Source organism: Macrosteles quadrilineatus, unplaced genomic scaffold (genome assembly GCF_028750875.1).
Source record: "Macrosteles quadrilineatus isolate MER2022 unplaced genomic scaffold, UCM_ALF_1.0 Scaffold_1__1_contigs__length_201487025, whole genome shotgun sequence".
NCBI lineage: Eukaryota > Metazoa > Arthropoda > Insecta > Hemiptera > Cicadellidae > Macrosteles > Macrosteles quadrilineatus.
Genome location: NW_026542594.1, coordinates 165,952,407 through 165,970,359, shown reverse-complemented (window position 1 = coordinate 165,970,359; position 17,953 = coordinate 165,952,407). Strand labels below are relative to the sequence as shown.

General features: G+C 32.9%; 1 protein-coding gene across 3 annotated transcripts; it reads right to left on the bottom strand.

Moving 5' to 3' along the window:
* Positions 1-283: 283 nt before the first annotated feature.
* LOC128983125 (glutamate-gated chloride channel-like) lies at positions 284-11,876 on the bottom strand. 3 transcript variants are annotated; one of them, XM_054402293.1, is made up of 10 exons: positions 11,808-11,876; positions 9,955-10,027; positions 9,391-9,497; positions 8,631-8,698; positions 8,132-8,198; positions 7,219-7,372; positions 5,922-6,004; positions 5,142-5,276; positions 2,409-2,785; positions 284-575 (listed from the first exon to the last, which is right to left on the bottom strand). In XM_054402293.1, the coding sequence occupies exons 2-10, from the start codon at positions 10,008-10,010 to the stop codon at positions 351-353; spliced, it is 1,272 nt and encodes a 423-aa protein (XP_054258268.1). In that variant the 5' UTR covers positions 10,011-10,027; positions 11,808-11,876; the 3' UTR covers positions 284-350. The 3 variants fall into 3 exon arrangements, with proteins under 3 accessions (XP_054258268.1, XP_054258269.1, XP_054258270.1); XM_054402294.1 differs by having other exon boundaries at positions 11,812-11,855; XM_054402295.1 differs by lacking the exon at positions 11,808-11,876 and adding an exon at positions 11,701-11,736.
* Positions 11,877-17,953: the final 6,077 nt, after the last annotated feature.

The window sequence follows — 17,953 nt, the reverse complement described above, 5'->3', positions numbered from 1 at the left end:
TTAACATTTTAATGTAGCTTGAAAAAAAAATTGGTAGGTTTATCAATAATTTTGAAAATCACTGATACGTTAAGTTATAAGGACTATTTAAATGGTAATTACGTCCATAGGATTATATCACAACAAAGAAATTTATATCAAGGAAGTTACTTTTGTAAAGACTGATACGATAAACCCATTTCATATTCATTCTTTCTGAAATAAAGTAGGTTGCGACGTGGTTTTCAATCGAAATGTCAACAGACAAAGGGCTATATTACAAAACCACTATATTGTAAAGAGCTTTAAGAACAAGTATTTTAATAACTTAAGCGAAACACATGTTAACTTATTGAAATTGGTAAAGTTTTCTAATCCAGTGTGCTCGGACTGTCAAATATGTAGTACGTGAGGAAGTATAACACAAAGAACACAAGAAAGGCAGAAGGGAAGAAGACTCTAGCGACGGAGTCAATACGGCTGGGGTCTCTTGGTAATCTCTGAAGTAGCACTTGGTAGAAGGGGGGCTCCGTCCCCTGCACGGTGGGACTGCAGGGGGGCTGGGTGGAGTCAGTGGACTTTCGGACTAGTGGTTTCTAAAACAGGATAATAAATATGAAAAACTTTTTTACTCAAAATAACCAACATATGGCACTATACTGCAACAAAATAACACCAATCCGGTTAATATTAGGGAAACATTTTCTAGTACAGTATATTTAAACAAATAAATACACAATATAAAAACTTAAACACCCCTTGAAACAAGGTAAATTACGGAAACGGCTATACAGAAAGCATATTTGCAAGATAAAATATATACTATTCATAAGTTATATCTAGGCTGTCTACAAGTTAAAAAAGTAAAACTTTTAATTATGAAATAGGTTTTCACTTTCAGAGCATTTGACTAGTGAATGCGATTATTGCGTCCAATCAGGCAGCATTTAAATCTATGGAATTATTTTATATTTTTATTTTCATATTATAATATTTTATACGACCCTTAAAGAAAAAAAAACCATTTAAAAATTTTTCTGGGAAGTGGTAAAAATGCATTCATAAGATCATATGCTTGAGACGTTGCAGAACTTTCTATAAATTTCTTCAATTTCAATTTTATTAGTTATTAACTTATTTAACATACAATTCTGACGAATTCAGTAATCTTTGATACTGTATTTATATGCCAAAAGGTTCATTGCTGGTGATACACAGCAAAAACCGAAATTTCTTCCTAATTGGATTTGTCTTGTTTATAAAAAAGTATAACTTCTTCATTTTAATTATTTACAAAAAAATGGATGGATAGTGAATAGATTGGCTAAAATGAAATATTGTTTTTCTATTCCGAAATTACTACTTTTGAAGTTTTATGTACTAAACAATCCACATGGCATGTCAAGTGTATTTTCAATAAAATGATATCGCAATGTACTATTTACTAACAAGAGACTAAAAGTCGGCTGAAAGAGTAATAGTTTTAAACAGAGTTCTCTGTTTTCTAAAGGTTTTAGCAAAGTAAAGGGTCAAAATGGAAATGGTCACCCCTCGAACATTTTATGAGGATGCTAAGTGAAAAACCGTGTAGGTCACATTCGATATCGACTGGGGCCGCTTGTGGATTTGAGAAGCCTCTCTATTTCGTCCACTACAAAATGGTCCCTTTGTTAGCTTGTAGTTGATGAGCTAGATAAAACACCAAACACGGGTTATAAAGTTAGTTTGAAAAATAATGCAAACACCAGTAATTAAATTTACACTCAAATAATTCACAAGGTTTACACCTCTTTAGCAAAAAATATACGAATATACAAAACTAGGTGAAACCCGTCGAAATCGACATACTTTCAACCTCACGCTAATTTATCTAACAGCAAAAAAAAAAAAATTGAATGAAATTTTACAAATTTTGAGTATTTAGCATTGTTTAATGAGTAATAACAAGCTTGCCTATTAGTTAGCTTGCGTTAGTTCCAAATATGGTTGATCACTCAATGAATAAAATACTTTCAATTATATACGTAATCGGAGTTATTATTACCTATTATGTTAACTGGTTTCTCTTATTTTGGAAAACAACTTTAAATAATACTTTATATAATAATGATCGAATATTTTTCCAATGGTTGAAAACATGTAGGACAATGATCTCATGAACCTATGATGATCTGTCTTGAATGAGATGATAAAATATGGGTAAAAGTGGTCAAAAAGGCAGACACCAACCCGTGCAATAGATAAAGATATAAGATAATTCAATTAGGAATAGTTTAAGAGTTACTGAGGTATAAAGATTTTCCACTGATTTCGTAATGGAACGTTATATTGCAAAACATGACATGATGCAGGAAAAAATTGGGTAAGGGATGGGAAAACCTTCAAAAAAAAAAAAACCTAAAGTAGTTCAAAATATTAAATCCACATACCATGTCGACGGTGGTGGATCCATCATCGTTCCTGACCTCTCCTAGGGTAACCTCAGCATCGCCAGGGCTGGTGGCATTGATTATGGCAAACTCTACCAGCGCAGCGAGCAGAAATGTAAAGCAGACCGCTGCCCAGAGGTCCATGGCCTTGACGTAGGGGACGTGAGGCACGGAGGCCTCTATGTCAGTGGCGAGGGAGGACATAGCGAACAGCGTGGACAGTACCAGCAGGATACGAGCCACCACGGCACGACGGTCCATCCAGAAGGAGGCCCAGGACACGACCACCAGCACAGTGCTTGGGAGGAACGTGTGCAGAATGTAGTACTTGAGGTCGCGCTTGAAGTGCATCTCTGCCTTCAGACAACTGTACTCTCCTGCAGAGAACAGGGTCAGTTGGTGATGTTGCATTATAATACAAGGTAGATAGTGTGGAGACGCTGATTGAGCCATTGAGCAAAGTAAATGATGAAATTGTCTTGGTTACCACGCCGATAATTATAAATTACTAGCTGGCCCGACGGACGTCATCGACAGGTGGTTTTATGTCAAATGCTCGTTCATTTTCATGATGAGCTCGTTCGCATGGCTCAATCACGCTCTGGTTAAAGTTTGTTTGCTACGCTCACTCACCTTTAGGTTGGAGCTCGTTCGCTGCGCTCACTTGCCTTCAGGTTAGCTCGTTCGCTACGCTGACTCGCCTCCAGGTTGAAGTTCGTTCGCTACGCTCACTCACCTTTTGGTTACAAATAGCTGTTGTCATGAATTTACAAAAAATAATATTGCTGCACCCTGATGGTAAACCTATTAACTTTTTAATGCTATTAAACATCACAGAATCAAATTGTTTAGTGAATCAGCCGTTAAGATTCTTGAATTCCTTTTAAATATAAGTACTCATAAGGTTAACATGGGAAACTCCAGAGCCACTGGGGCGGAACCCTTTCTGCACCAAACTTCACACAAACCATCCTTTAATAATGCTTAATAATGCCTGAAAGTTTCATTACAATCTGTCGAGTGGTTTTGGAGTCCATAAAGGACAAACAAACAAACATATATTGGACTTTATATATATAGATGGCAAGGAAAATGCGCAGTGGACTATTGCTTTTTAGCTGATCATTTTTTAATAAAAAAAAATGCCTCTGTGAAGTTTCCACAGCCAATAAAAACTCTGTATTGTACTGTTATGCCCAAATGGCTGAAAGTAAACATGTGAACGTTTCCTACAGAAACACTATTGCATACTGGATAATGAATTCGTCTTAGACTAATTGTATATTATCTTAGCTAAAACACTTCTTATACATATTTAACCACTCTTACGGGTTTTCCAAAATTGCTACTCACATCAAAATTTTAAAAATAAAGAAGAAAATTAAAATCTAGGCTGTTTCAAGCTACCATTGCTCTAAGGCTATCAGTAGAATCAAGAATCAAGAATCAAGAATTTTTATTTCCACAAAATGCAGGGTTACATTACTGGAAAACATCAGTACAACTACAGCTAAAATAAAAACTAGAAACATGGTTCAGGTAGGAAAAAAACTCAGTACACACTTCTTTTATATTTAAGTAAACATTCCGATGCAATATTGTCAAATATACATAACCAAAATCTAAGCACAACAAACCAATCGTAAAATTGGGCGTTAGGAACTACTGGGTCTTAGGGCATTGGGTAATGCACTAGTGTATGGGTATACGAACAAGGTTTCAACCTTGAGTCACAAGGTGGGTCGGTTTGCTATAATAGTTAAATAGCTTTTTCTTTTGAAACCTATTGTGGGGCAGAAAAGTAAAGAAGAACACAGTACAGAAAATACACTTCAATTTTGCCATCTACTTTACTAAGACTAAAAATATCACTTATGATTAAATACAGCACCCCACTCCAAAACTCACTCATTGCAGTTTAGCAAACTTTACACAAACAAACAAAAAAGTTTCTTTGTTGTAATTCTTGTTTTTTTTTTTTTGTTTTTAGGGGGTTACCTTGGTAGAAAGTTATCTCTGGAACCTCTTAAAATATTTTGTCTATAACCGATCAGCTGTTTGCCTGCTTCAAAATCTTCAAGGAGTAAGTTTTGCTATGACACACCTGTAAAGATTGTGTTTTGGCATGTCACTCTCTGACACTCTCTGTAGAGTCACGTGACAATTTAGAGTAAAGTTATTGGCCAGATGGAATTTTGAAAGGCTACAAATTTAGGTGAACGTCATGAAAATAAAGCATTTTAATCGGCTGGTTGTAATGGTAGAATTATAAAAAGGATTTAAAATATGTTAGTTTTGGAAAGATACCTGATTTTCTACATTAAATTAGTAATGGAAAAATGGAGCTTTGAAAAGTTTTAATGTTAAAAGCGAATAAGAATTTTTCTAACGAATACAGTGATTGCAATATCTCAAAATTGAAAAAAAAATTCGATAAGTGAGTTTTGGAATGGAATGCCTCACTCTTGTTAATGTTGTTTAACCAACTGTTTTTGATTTTGTAAAAGTCTACGACTGAAGAACATACATGGAAAACCCTAATTGCGTATTTAAATTTGCCTACTAAATGTATTGTAATACATTACTGTCTAATGATAAAGGCTAATGAGCTAATGCTCTTAAAGAATAATATTCTTTAAATGTAGAAATTTTTGGCAATGTTAAAATAGGAAAAAGTGAAAAATCAATTGTTTCCCGGAGCAATAAACCAATCATAGATTAAAGTACACTCACCTGTGTTAGTACTGCAGGGAAATGACGATGTTAACACTTTTCCTAGTGTGAAGCCCATGATGTTGATATTGCTGGATACCTGAACAGCGTCTGACTCACGCCACAAGAACTTAACATCTGACGTAGTAGATCCGTCTGTGAACATAGTTAAATGACCATATACATTTCTTAACATGTTAAAGAATGTTGAAGACTAGCTAGAGTCTGTGCTAGATTTTAATGGGAATTCATAATATTCATTGCATCATGGAAAACTACTGCATCGTATTTTCGATTATAATTTGCAACAATACTCTGATGAACAGAGTCGATTGCCTTTAGATTACTACCTAAATATGTGGGAAAAATTAGTAAATGTATGTCTGTGTGTCATTTAGATATTATTAAACCTTTGCTCCATCGTGGTTATGTAGGCCTATGTTACTGAGAAGATATTGGTAAAATATAAATAAAAAGATTACATAGGTTTCCACATTTAATGGGTATTCTGAACTAAAAATTCGAATCTTCAGTAAAACATTGTTTACAGGTTTTCTGATGTTTATATGATCTCAAACTGGAACATTAACAACAGCTATAGGAATCTTCCTCTTTGATAAAGTGGAAGAATACTGGAACCTTCATGTAAGAGAGTTTTTAAACTACCATCAATAAGGTATGCTCAAAATTACCATTTGAGGTAGGCTTCCAAGTATGAATGGTGAAGAGTGTATGATGAGTGGTGCTTTTTGAAACCATCTGAATACGGAATACGATAGGAATAAAGAAAGAGTGACTTACAGGCCGACATATTCAAACTGCATACTTGGGTGTCAAAAGGGAAATTCTCCAACTCCATGTGACACCATAAGGTAAGAGAAAGTCTAGAAGGGACAAAACATAATTACTTTACTTTTTATTTTTAGTTTCCAAAACAGTTTATTTTATATTATTGTACAAAAAAAACCTTGGCTATGCAACTACGATTGTGAGCATATGTCTTAGATATAGAAACGGGAGTTTATTTTTATTATGTTCAGTTTTTTTCAAACAGCCCATGTTATTCCAGTGAAATATTCACTATTAAATACCTTTTTTGATGCTGTATTAAGTAGTTTGGATAATTTTCCACTTGGTTTTCACTGTTCTTCACGAGTTTTCCATACACATCCAAGGTGCATTGAACACAACAATGTAAAAGCCAAATAATTACTATATTAATAGTTTCAAGAGTTTTAGTCTTTGTGAATTTAAAAATACCCCCGCCGCAGCAAACCTGCAGACTAAGCGAATTTCAAATCGTCTGATTACATCTTTACTAAAATATTTCCATAAATAAGACATATTATTTAAATAACATTAGATTTAACGAGTGCTTAGGTTTGCTGCTACGGGGAAGGTAAAAAGTGTTTTTTGACCATACGTCAATAGTATAGGATGAAATAAATAAATTTGGCAAATTTTATCAATATATACCCATAAACAAGTAAACTACAACAATTTTCATTTTCTCCATAAGAATAACATGGGAATTTTTAATTACACTATTTTTGAATTTACTCCGTGACCGTTAGGCATACAACAGCATTTCAATATACTAAATTAATTCTTTTTTTAAGCTCTACAAAACGGTTTAGAAAGAAATCGCAAAATATTTTGTTTTTAGGTTCAAAAATGGGAAAAACCCATTTTTACCCCATAAAACCCCCCATAAACCTCCGTTCCCATGGTCCGATTATGCTGGATCGCGAACTCGTTTGAATAAACGTAGGTTTACACGTTTGTACCAAATTTCATCAAAATCGGATCATTTCTGCTCGAGTTATCGCGCTAACGGACACATATATATATATAAATATAAATATATATATATAAATATATATATGAATTTGAACGTATGGTGTTTTTGGTCTCTAGGGACCTCAAAATGAAAAATTAAATCGGTCTCGGGTCCAGGTCTTGCCATGAGTACTACGGTAATAGCTTATTCCCTATATGGGAAATTCGCTAAAATACAATAACATTAGTTACGCTCACAAAATCTGCATACAGTAGTAACACTATTGATAGGTGTTTTAATTATGAATTATCAGAATACCTTGCACTGTAGAGTATGTGTCCAGATGGATATATCCGTACAAAATGATTCGGAGACATTAACTTGTGGAGATGGCTGTCCTTTTCGTTAGATATAAAGATGTCCGGGGTCCATATTTTGGCAGGATCAGTAAATGTAAGGTAGTTCAAATATTCTGGAAAAAATAAGTCAGAGGGTGAATAAACAAGTTTTAAAGACTATATAAATTTACTATGACATAAAAGTGTGAGATTTGATATATACGAGCATTTGTAAGGTAAATTAAAAGGATATTGATAGAGGGAATTCTATTAAGGCATGTGTATAAACTTTACTTCAGTAAACTTGTAACATTGTTATACCAATGGTAAAGTAGTTATGCATATTTGTGGTAAAACCAATCTGAAAGCTTATATCTTAGAACTCGACATTTATTAGAGAACAGTAGACAACCGCAAGAGGCTATATCTAGCAAGTTGCAGCCAAGTTAGAAGCAATGATAATGACGTTGTTAAATGTCAACATGCGTGTAACAACTCTCTCTGTTAACTTCCTTAAGCCATTTGGGGTTTTGTCAGTTAATTAAGATAAAGGCTTTGAAATGGGATCATGAATGTTGATTTTAGTATGACTGATTTCGTGTAGTTTTGTGAACAATTGGTAATAAGAGTGAGATTTATTTCTTAACTTAGCTAATAAGTACAGGTACTCATAAAAATATACAGAACCTCTTCGGAAATTGGTAACACTTTTTTATCCAGTTTAGGCACAGAATAAGTATTAGGAGATATTTGACGGCGTGTAAATGTCATTTGTTTCCAGTCTAGAATAACTTTAACGCAAAATAACCTTTTATTTCTTTTAATGGTTTTATGATTCTGCACTTCTAAATCTACTTATGATTTATTTTGAATGTTTGTTTTGATATTTGTACCTTTGTCCTTGAACTGAAGCCTCTCATCAAACCACTCCTCTCGCAACATTATCTGAATACCATAGTCCTGAAAAAAATGTAGGCAATTGTATCTTACTCTATGTATGTGTATATTACTCTAGGTCTATGGCAATATATTAAAAAGGAGTTATAGTTTTGATTGAAACTAACGATTAATGAATATGTCAGTTGGTTTTGACTGTGTAGGTGTAACACATTATAAATGGAGTGTTAGAAGAGGTTTAAAAAAACACCTAAAGTGTTTTATACTTATTGGGTATATGTTTACAGGAAGCAATAATTTGAATACGAGATAATATGAATATACTTTAAAAATATCAATTCAAAGAGTTTAAATATTAAAGGCTCAGTTACAAATTAAAATTATAATTTTTTCTAATTTAAAACGAAGAATGTTCTTTATTACTGTTCTTAAGAACAATATGTAAAGACTAAAATTTCTGAATAGGTAATGAAACGAAATTATAATTTGTTTTACCATATCGTAGTCTGAGATGCTATTGATGCTCTTAAGCCTCATGTTCACCTTCACGATAACAGGTGCATCTAAAATATATAATATACGATTAATTAATTCGTTTAATTCATTGGCATTCTATCCAATGAAAACTAAACAAATGCATTTTTTTTCATTCATTCTATAAGATAACATATTTTAAAACCAAAATTAATAAAGTGACCTTCAAAAGGCCTCCTTTAATAAGCAATTTTATTACATTTAGAAAATTCAATCTTAAGACATTGATGAAGATCTAGAGCTAATATAAATTTTTTTTTGTATATTCGTGCCATTGGTATTTATAAATTTTTCCTTAGGAGAAACTCAACAATAACGCACCCAAGTATCGCGTACTAACACTTACTATACTGTATTTTTGTTGACATATGTAGTTATAAGAGGATCTGTTTGCACTTTCTAGCTTTAAAGCATCTAACACCAAACAAAACATTATGATATGGAAAAAAACTACACAGAACTAGAATTGTGTAGCTATAGTTTCCTAGACCTCCACTAGATAACTTCTCAAACATTATGGGGAGGTTGGTACATGTAATGTAAACAGAATCTCTACGCACACTACTAATATGCACCGTTACATTTTCAATTTCAATTATAATATACTCTATGCAACCTTAACATAAAGTAAAACATTACCTTGTCCATATACTTAATAATATACGAAGAGTATTTGTGTACAATACCTGGAAAATTTTAAGAACAAACTACTTTTTCTCACCTTCTGTATTCATTCCTGATGGGCGAAGCTCTGGATCATAACTTTCTAACAATTTGTCAAGAAGCTCTTTCCTTTCTACTCGAGAGCTTGTGGCTTGCAAATGGCTCCTAGAAAGGTTGAGGTTAAGAAAGGTTGGCAGAATAAACACTTCGAGCACTTCGAGAACTAGCTGGAGCTAAAGCTACTTGGTAAAATCTCGGTGCTGAGACTAAGTTATTGAAAATTGTGAAATGTTTTGTCTGAGAACATATTGAATCTTGAGAAACAGTATTTGCACAAATTAATTAAATTGCAATCAAGAAAGCTTCATCCAAGTGCTAATGCATTTTTTGTAACTGTTTGTAAATTTACCAAAATTATTGTTCAGTGAATTTTAGTGATACTAACTGCTTTTCTTTGGGTTATGAAATCTTGTCGTAAATTTCTTTCAGCGTACACTAACTTCATTTTTATGAAGTGCGTGAGTAATTTCCATATATGCTATTTTAGATAAACTACATTAATATGTAATGTATTAATAAAAACACACATAAATAGTTGCATAAAGTTAGTAGTACAACTTACCAATCGATTTCTAGGAACCCTATTAGACATAACACCAAAAGTCTTGCCGTTTTCATTGTAACTACAACTTCTCCTGAAAACAGAACAATACATTTTAATAGTATTTTATTACAATAAATTACGGGTGATAACTTAAAATGTGATACAATAATTCATTAAAGCTAAATTTAAATTAATAAACGTTTTAATGTATTTTTGTGTGCTATCTTTGATTGAAGCTGCACAAACAACCTACCTTACTAACTTACCTTATATTCGACCTTTATTTTGTAATTGAATTTGGACATAGTGCTCTGCTATATACTTTATTAATTTCTCCCGCTATACATAGCGCTATACATAAGGGGAAAGTATTCTTTTCGTAAAAATTTTTGAGTTTGAGTTTTAAGTGGATATACCCGTTTTGGATTCCTTTGGAACCAAAAAAAGTGGTTTTCGAAGTGATGTCTGTGAGTGTGTATGAGCGTGTCTGTATTTGTGGATGTGTACAGAGCTAAAGCCTACCTGTGGTCCGATATTTATGAAATTAGGTAAGAAAGTTCCTAATCTATGGTACCTCCAGGCGTTTTTTCATTTTTAAAATTTTTTCAAATGGTGGTTTTCCCATAAAATAATGGAAAAATCCGATTTTCTCGAAAATGGCCAGTAAATTTTTGGAAAAAATATGTTTTAGCCCTTTAAATTCTGCACAAAATGGAGACAACTCATTCCTGTAAAAATTATAGTTCAAAAGTTATAAATTTGTTATTTTCAGATAAAACCCATGAAAAATTAAAAATAACATTTTCAGAAAAACCGACTCTGATCGAAAAATGTCCGTTATTGTCCTTATAATTCTTAACAAAATTGTTCAACCCCTCATTCTTGTAAAAATTAAGGTTCAAAAGTTAACGCAACTTTAGTGATTTAATCTTTTAAATATCATAGTTAGGTAGTTACATTTATCGCTTACCCATGATAAAGGTTGTTGACAAGCTAATGGGAGAAAGCATGTGTCAGATTGCTGATACCGTTTATTTTGTTGTTTATAATGCCTTACTTTTAGCAATGCCAAACAAAAGTGAATGTTTTTCGTCAACTGTATTAATCCGAAACGTTTATGAAATGTTTTAAAGAAACAAACAAACTTGAGAACTTTTTTACGAGTAAAAACAGTCATATCCGTAGGAGGGACTTGTACGCCAAATGCGTGATTTAATGGGTTCAAAACTTATTTCCATGGCAAAAAGAATTATGCAATGCCCTTTTACTTTTTAAGATTAAGTTTGTTCAATGTAAGGAGGTAATTTGGTAAATTACATACTAATTCACTATACATATTATTTGTTAATTTTATATCCACACCATTAAGAGTAATTTAATTGTCTAAATGAAGTTATGATTGTAAAAAGTAGCCTATTTAAAATTATAAACTGTACTCATCATAAACTGTTTTTTCTCTTGTTTACGATTTAACTGTGGGGGGCAAAGCCCAAAAGAAAATTAACTAACTTAGCTAAATGCCTATTACTTTCCTAAATGCCTTTTTGCACAAAACAACATAATAATTACATTTTTAGACTAATGGTTAAACACAACTATTTTAAAAATGCCACAATGTTTCCTGATAACTTTTCTTAAACTTATTTGATTAACTGCTTACTGCCCACTATAATAATTGTGAACTAAGGAATTCTGAAAAAAAAACAAGAGGCAAAACGTAACACTAAAATACTTAAAAGACATGTTTTCAAGCTAAATACTCACTTTATATTAAATGGCAACCCAGTCATCCTCCCAATGGAATATCACTAAATCTAAGAAGACATGTTGTATGAAATTTAAGGAAAATAAACTTTTGAATGAACACTTACCAACCTAGAGTGTGTGAAGAAGATGCGTGATGATCCTGTCACGATCCTGGCCTACTGATTGGACCATTATCCTATTGGGACGTTGTGTCTACACCCATAGTAGCGCATGCCCAAGGACCTACTGTGCTGTGGCTTCTATGTTTATGGTCCAAGTCTTGAAGACATCACCAACATTCACACAGGTGGTGTATTTTGGATTAATTGAAAAGTATTTTGGGTTTCAGAAATCTATGCGACAAGTTTATTGGAAGCACAATGGTGATAAAGAAGTGGAACTGCAATGTTTTAATTTGGAATTTCGGATTTTTTGTCACATTTTACTAACCATCATTATTAATCGTAAAAACATTTGATAAGATGCATTATTGTTCTGGGCTTGAAAAGCTCTTTGCAATTATGAACATTCCTAAACTAAAATAGTAAAAATTAGATAATAATCTAAGAAACTACTGTGTGATTACTTAACTTTTTTAACCAGTGAAATGTCGATTTATTGTTTAATATCATGTGTATGGAATGTCAGCTGGTCTGCTTGTAGAGCTCAGGGCTGCAGAGCCCAAGGTCCCGGGTTCAAATCACGCCAATCGTCAATGGATTGTATCCATGTGATAATGCCACGAACATCTAGGGCTAGCCTAAAGTAATGTGTAAAACAGTTCCGGGCTAGAACCTAGTATCATAGGATGTGAACAAAAAATTAAAATGTATCCCTATGCATGAATTAGCTTAAAATCAGTTGCGTAATTTAGATTCACAATGCATACAAAATAATTTAATTCCCGAGTAAGCAAATGTGTATTTACCTTTGGAAAATCTTAGAAAAATACATGTGGTATGGGTAAAGTATGGAGAAACGTGACAGGTAAAGCATTCACGTAAATGAGATGTGATAGATCGTGATATAAAGCGTAACAAATCACATAAAAGTGGCGGGAGTTAGCAGCGAGTAGCGTCAACACTGCTACTGTACATACGAGTTGGGTTGTTGGATTTCCACGTTTGCGTCTAACAACCTCACGTCTGCATTCTTACACTTTATCCGTGATTCAGACATAACAGATCATCTACGTAGCTGTAGTTATGTGTTCTACATTTCTGTTGACCTACTTACAGACGTGCACTAAAACTAATTTCTCGGCAAATCTCGCTTCAATGACACCAGAGTTCTCCTCAATAATCGCAACAATGACTTTGACTAATTTGGTTGGAGAGAAGAACTGTTTGGAGAGTTTTACATATTTTTCATATCCTAATATTTAATGAATAAGGAGCACTGTATGTATGTGCTCTGTTGTACAGTGAATATGATAACAATAGGTTTTACGAACTTTGGTTGTTCATGGTACATAAACTAAATTAGTTTGACGAATGTCATTGTTATGTCCTGCTGAAAACGTATAGGGTTGATTGGATCATAACATTTATTTAATTATTATTCTATGGTTATAAAAATCGTAAAACAGATAAACATATAATTTAGAACATAGATATTTAAACTCATTGAACTGATAAAGCAACATCAACTCAAAATCAAGCAACATCTATTTGATTTGTATTAGTTAAGTAAGGATTTTAGTTATAGTCGTGGATTTTTATTCAAGTATTTCCAACTGCATACATTTGAATATTTAAATAGGTGCAAACTGATGGGGTTGACATGAAAATGTTGTTTAACCTATTGGCTGTATAGCAATATATGCACCAAAACGATGCATATCATACACATATCCGCAGACTTAAAAGTTATCTTGCTCCATACACATCAAATGCTCTTTAAGCTTCAGGTAGTCATAAATATATAAATAGAGGGACTAAAAAGCCACTGTATTTTAGTGTAGGGTTTGTGCTACTACGATAACTTGTTAGTGTGTAATACTGTACCTGCATTTCATCCGATATCATAGGATTGGTGTGATACAACAAACCCATTTGATTGAATTACATACTAGACAGCTAAGCGCATATAATAGTCTATAGATTCTTAAAACCACAGAGTGAATGGACGACGGAAAAACGTATTTCTTCATGGATCAATAACGATCTAGAAACATCTTTTGTTTGAACGTTGATTGTTAATTCAATCAGCAAGAAAATATTCTACAGAGACAATCAGACTCTCAATCCACTGATTAAAGCTGGAAATGAAAATCTTATTTACTCTCTTGATGATTAAAAATTTACGCTGTTCCTTTGTAAGAAAATCCAACTGCGGTAATAGGAAATTGGTTGAGTTAACACGCTTATTTAATTTGTAGATAGTTAAACTATTATTGCACTAATTTCTAGGGTGTGCCAAATTCACTTACCTAAAATTAATAATTTGATCCAATGTAAATAGCTTATCTATATATTTAATACACAGTTGTAACACTGTTTTCTCAGTTATTACTGGACCGATCTACAAGATGTATGTCACAAATTAAAGGATATAATGCATAGATTTGCCGAACTTCCTTAGAATTTACGTTTTTTCTAAGGGCTAAGCACTACAGCCCTTCAAAGGTCGAGTCAATACAATTCTTATGGAAGATTATAATACACAGTTTATAAATGATTTGTCAGCTGTTTAATGTTTGTCAGACATTTGTTATTATTTTTATAACCTCACTTTTGGTATGTAATTATTAATCTAGAAGTTCCTGTTATAAACGGACATGATTTCGATCAAGGAAAAGTGTATTTTGTTAACTTATTATACCAAAATGTGTTATTTAAACAATATTTGTAGCCTATGTTTTGGTGTAAATTTTGTATTTTCGTATAGGTACTGTATTAGTTTTCCTGCGAACTGATTTGAAGGAAAGTGCTAATTGATTTTAGGTTTGAGTATGGAACATGAAATAATACCCAAAGTAGGGGACGAAAGGTTTGAGTATGGAACATGAAATAATACCCAAAGTAGGGGACGAAAACTGTTTATTCCGATCAATATAATTTATTCCCTACGGCTACCAGAACAATCATAGTGAAATCCACTTGCAGGTTGTGTAGAAAATTGCTTATGTGTGGGAAACATACAAACATTTTATCATTGGTGATCAATATTACTCAAGGTAAGTGTTTGGCGTTAAGCAGTACCAAACTTTACCTTCTGGAGATGGCGATTACGAATACGTGTAACTACAATATAAATTTGTATTTTCGAAATATCTGTTACTTTTCATGCAAAATGATCCAAAGGAAAGTGGTAATTGAGTTTGAGTTAGGGAATGGATGGAACGTGAAATTATACCTAAGATCTTACAACTCTGCATTTGCAATGGTGAGTGTATAAGTCTCACTTAGATGAATCATCATTCTGGTAGTATAGGCCTATATAATTTTAAGATCCGGGGCTCCGTTTACCATCGGATTCGTTAATACCCTCTAACATTGAACCAAAGTATGCCCAACTTTATATTATAGCCTATACGACGTATACGCAGCTGTTACTTACAGAATGGGTCAAAGATCCGTGAAATGCGGCCAACTGCTGATGCGTGATTTAAATTACTATCTTTATTCCGCACAACGAATGTAATGAACAAGAAAACAACGAAAGTAGGAATATAAAATAACAAATTATCTCCATAGCATAAGTAGCTTATTAGGTTATCAGCATTGTGCAGTTCATACACCATTTATTTTTCAAATGTAACTCGAATTAATTTAAAACATTCATTTGGTTAAACTAATATATTGGTTTGATTAATATAAATTGTTTATACAGGCCCAACTATCCGTTCTACTTCATATAAAAAAGCAGTCCCTAAATAAAATACAAAGATAAACAGTATTTGTTAATTATTAATGTCTTTTATTTTATCTATTTTTTTTTCAATTTCTAATATTATTATTTCCTGATAGCGGAAATCTCTCACGCACGGGTAGTAGCCTATGTGAGAGGCATTTCATATTTAATGACGTTAGTATATTATTTTATTTATTTATATCATTGCATAACTATGAAATTTTTACTGGCAAAGTAAGTAACTATGTATTTACTTACTGAAATAAACATGATTTTGATTCGATTTTATTTGATTTGACAATATTCCCGTGGCAGAGCACGGGCGGCTAACTAGTGTCTGTTTAAAGCCTTGGAGGTAAGCTTTAACATATACATGTGTTTCAATATACACGTGCATGGTATCTCAGAGTAATAATGGTATGTATAGAATCTTTACATGACATTCCATTATTCAATGATGTAAGGAAACATCAATAGTCTACTCTGAAGGTTAGGTCTTACCCTTTACTTGTAAGTATCAGTAATCACTTAAGCTATTTAGTTAGATAACTACCGGTGCTACATCTTGTATCAACGTAGTATCAAATATATTGTAGTTTGGAGTGTTTTTGTTAGTTGTTAAATACTATCCTTGTACTTACAAAGCATTAACCCTGTTTAGTATGTTTAAAACAAACACTGTCTGTAAAATTAATGCAGTATGGGGTATAGTTATTAGCTTTTTAAAATTATTTGTGGACCAAGTTTCAAGAACAAAATCTTTCTGTACTGTCGAAATTGTTCTTGATTGTAGGCTATTTAGTAGTACTGATAATTGTCGATTTTGTCAATTACATCAATTTATCTACGTCGTTGAAATTATGACTTGTATCATTAAAATATGAAAATTGATTGTGGTAACTCGGAGAGGGATATAAGACTGAGAGAAAGACCGTTTTGACCACAGCTCAAACTTTTGAGAGTGAAAAATCATGTAGTGGTTATTTGGTTTTAGCTAATTGTATTTTATTCTTGTTTTATAAGCCTTTATACGGTGTAAAAATGCTAACTTAACCAGGAAAATGCGTTTTTGAGATTAGCATAACAGTTCTTAACTAACCTAATTGAAAATATATAAAATATATATTCTTGGTCATCTAAATGATCTAGGCCTGTTTTAAAAGTAAATTCAATGCATTAATTTTTGGAATAACTGCGACTGGTTTAACTATTTAGATATGGTGAGTTTGTAAGATATCGAACGCCAGAAAATGTGTACTTTATTTTGGGAATTTTAGCTAGGGTACCTATGAAGAATTTTCGTTATGGAATGTGTATAATGGCTACGTCAATAATTAAATATAACTTATGAGTGAATATCAAAGCTTGTTTGTAAGTAACCCATATAAACAGTGGAAATGTTTGTTGTTGAGGATGTTTAAAAGTATTTGATAAATAAAAATTAATTTTTGCAAGTAACGAAATTCGCATATGTTTCTACCAACATTTGTGTTTTATTAATTCTTGGATGAAAATACTAAAAATGGAAAATTTGAGAACATGAAGGAGTAGTTTTTAAAACTGTAGAGTATCAAGACCTATAAACGAAGTTCCATTGTGTATTTTCCTATCCAAGCAAACAACAATCAAGAGTCTTTTTAAGTGCCGTTGCTTTTCTTTAAGCAAACACAAAGACAAACAAAAGGTTAGGTTGAAGCCCCAATAGATCGAAAGAGAGGTGAAGGACAGATTTGATTGTGGCAGTATCGACCCTGGCAATCCTTTAGGAAGGATCAAGGTCCAAGGCTACGTAATCCTGCTGCAGGAAATTTGGCAGGATAAGCCTACACATCCTCCGGCCTCGTCTTGCGGTAAGCTGTAATAGGGTTTACAGAACACTGTAAGTATATAAATAAGTCAGGAACCCTTTAAAGGGTTCAGGTTAATTTTGCACAAATTAATAATCTTTTAATCCTGATTGTCATTTAAATGTGGCATAATTTTCTTGTGGTAAATTAAAGTACAACACAAAATTCATATTTTATAGAAATCTGATAATCGAATGACTGGTTTATTTATATATTACTAGCTGTACCCGTGGGCTTTGCCCCGTTTAACTTCATAAGTGAGCTCGTTCGCATGGCTCAATCACGTCCTGGTTGAAGTTCGTTCGATATGCTCACTCACCTTTAGGTTGGAGCTCGTTCGCTGCGCTCACTTGCCTTCAGGTTAGCTCGATCACTACGTTAACTTGCCTCCAGTTTGAAGTTCGTTCGCTACGCTCACTCACCTTTTCTTTAATTGAAACAGCTGTTAAGATTTATTAGTTCCATTTAAATATGAGTATTCATAAGGTTAACATGGGAAACTCCAGAGCCACTAGGGGGGAGCCCGAGAGTCTGATAAGAAAAAAAACAACTTAGTTTTCCTATTTTAT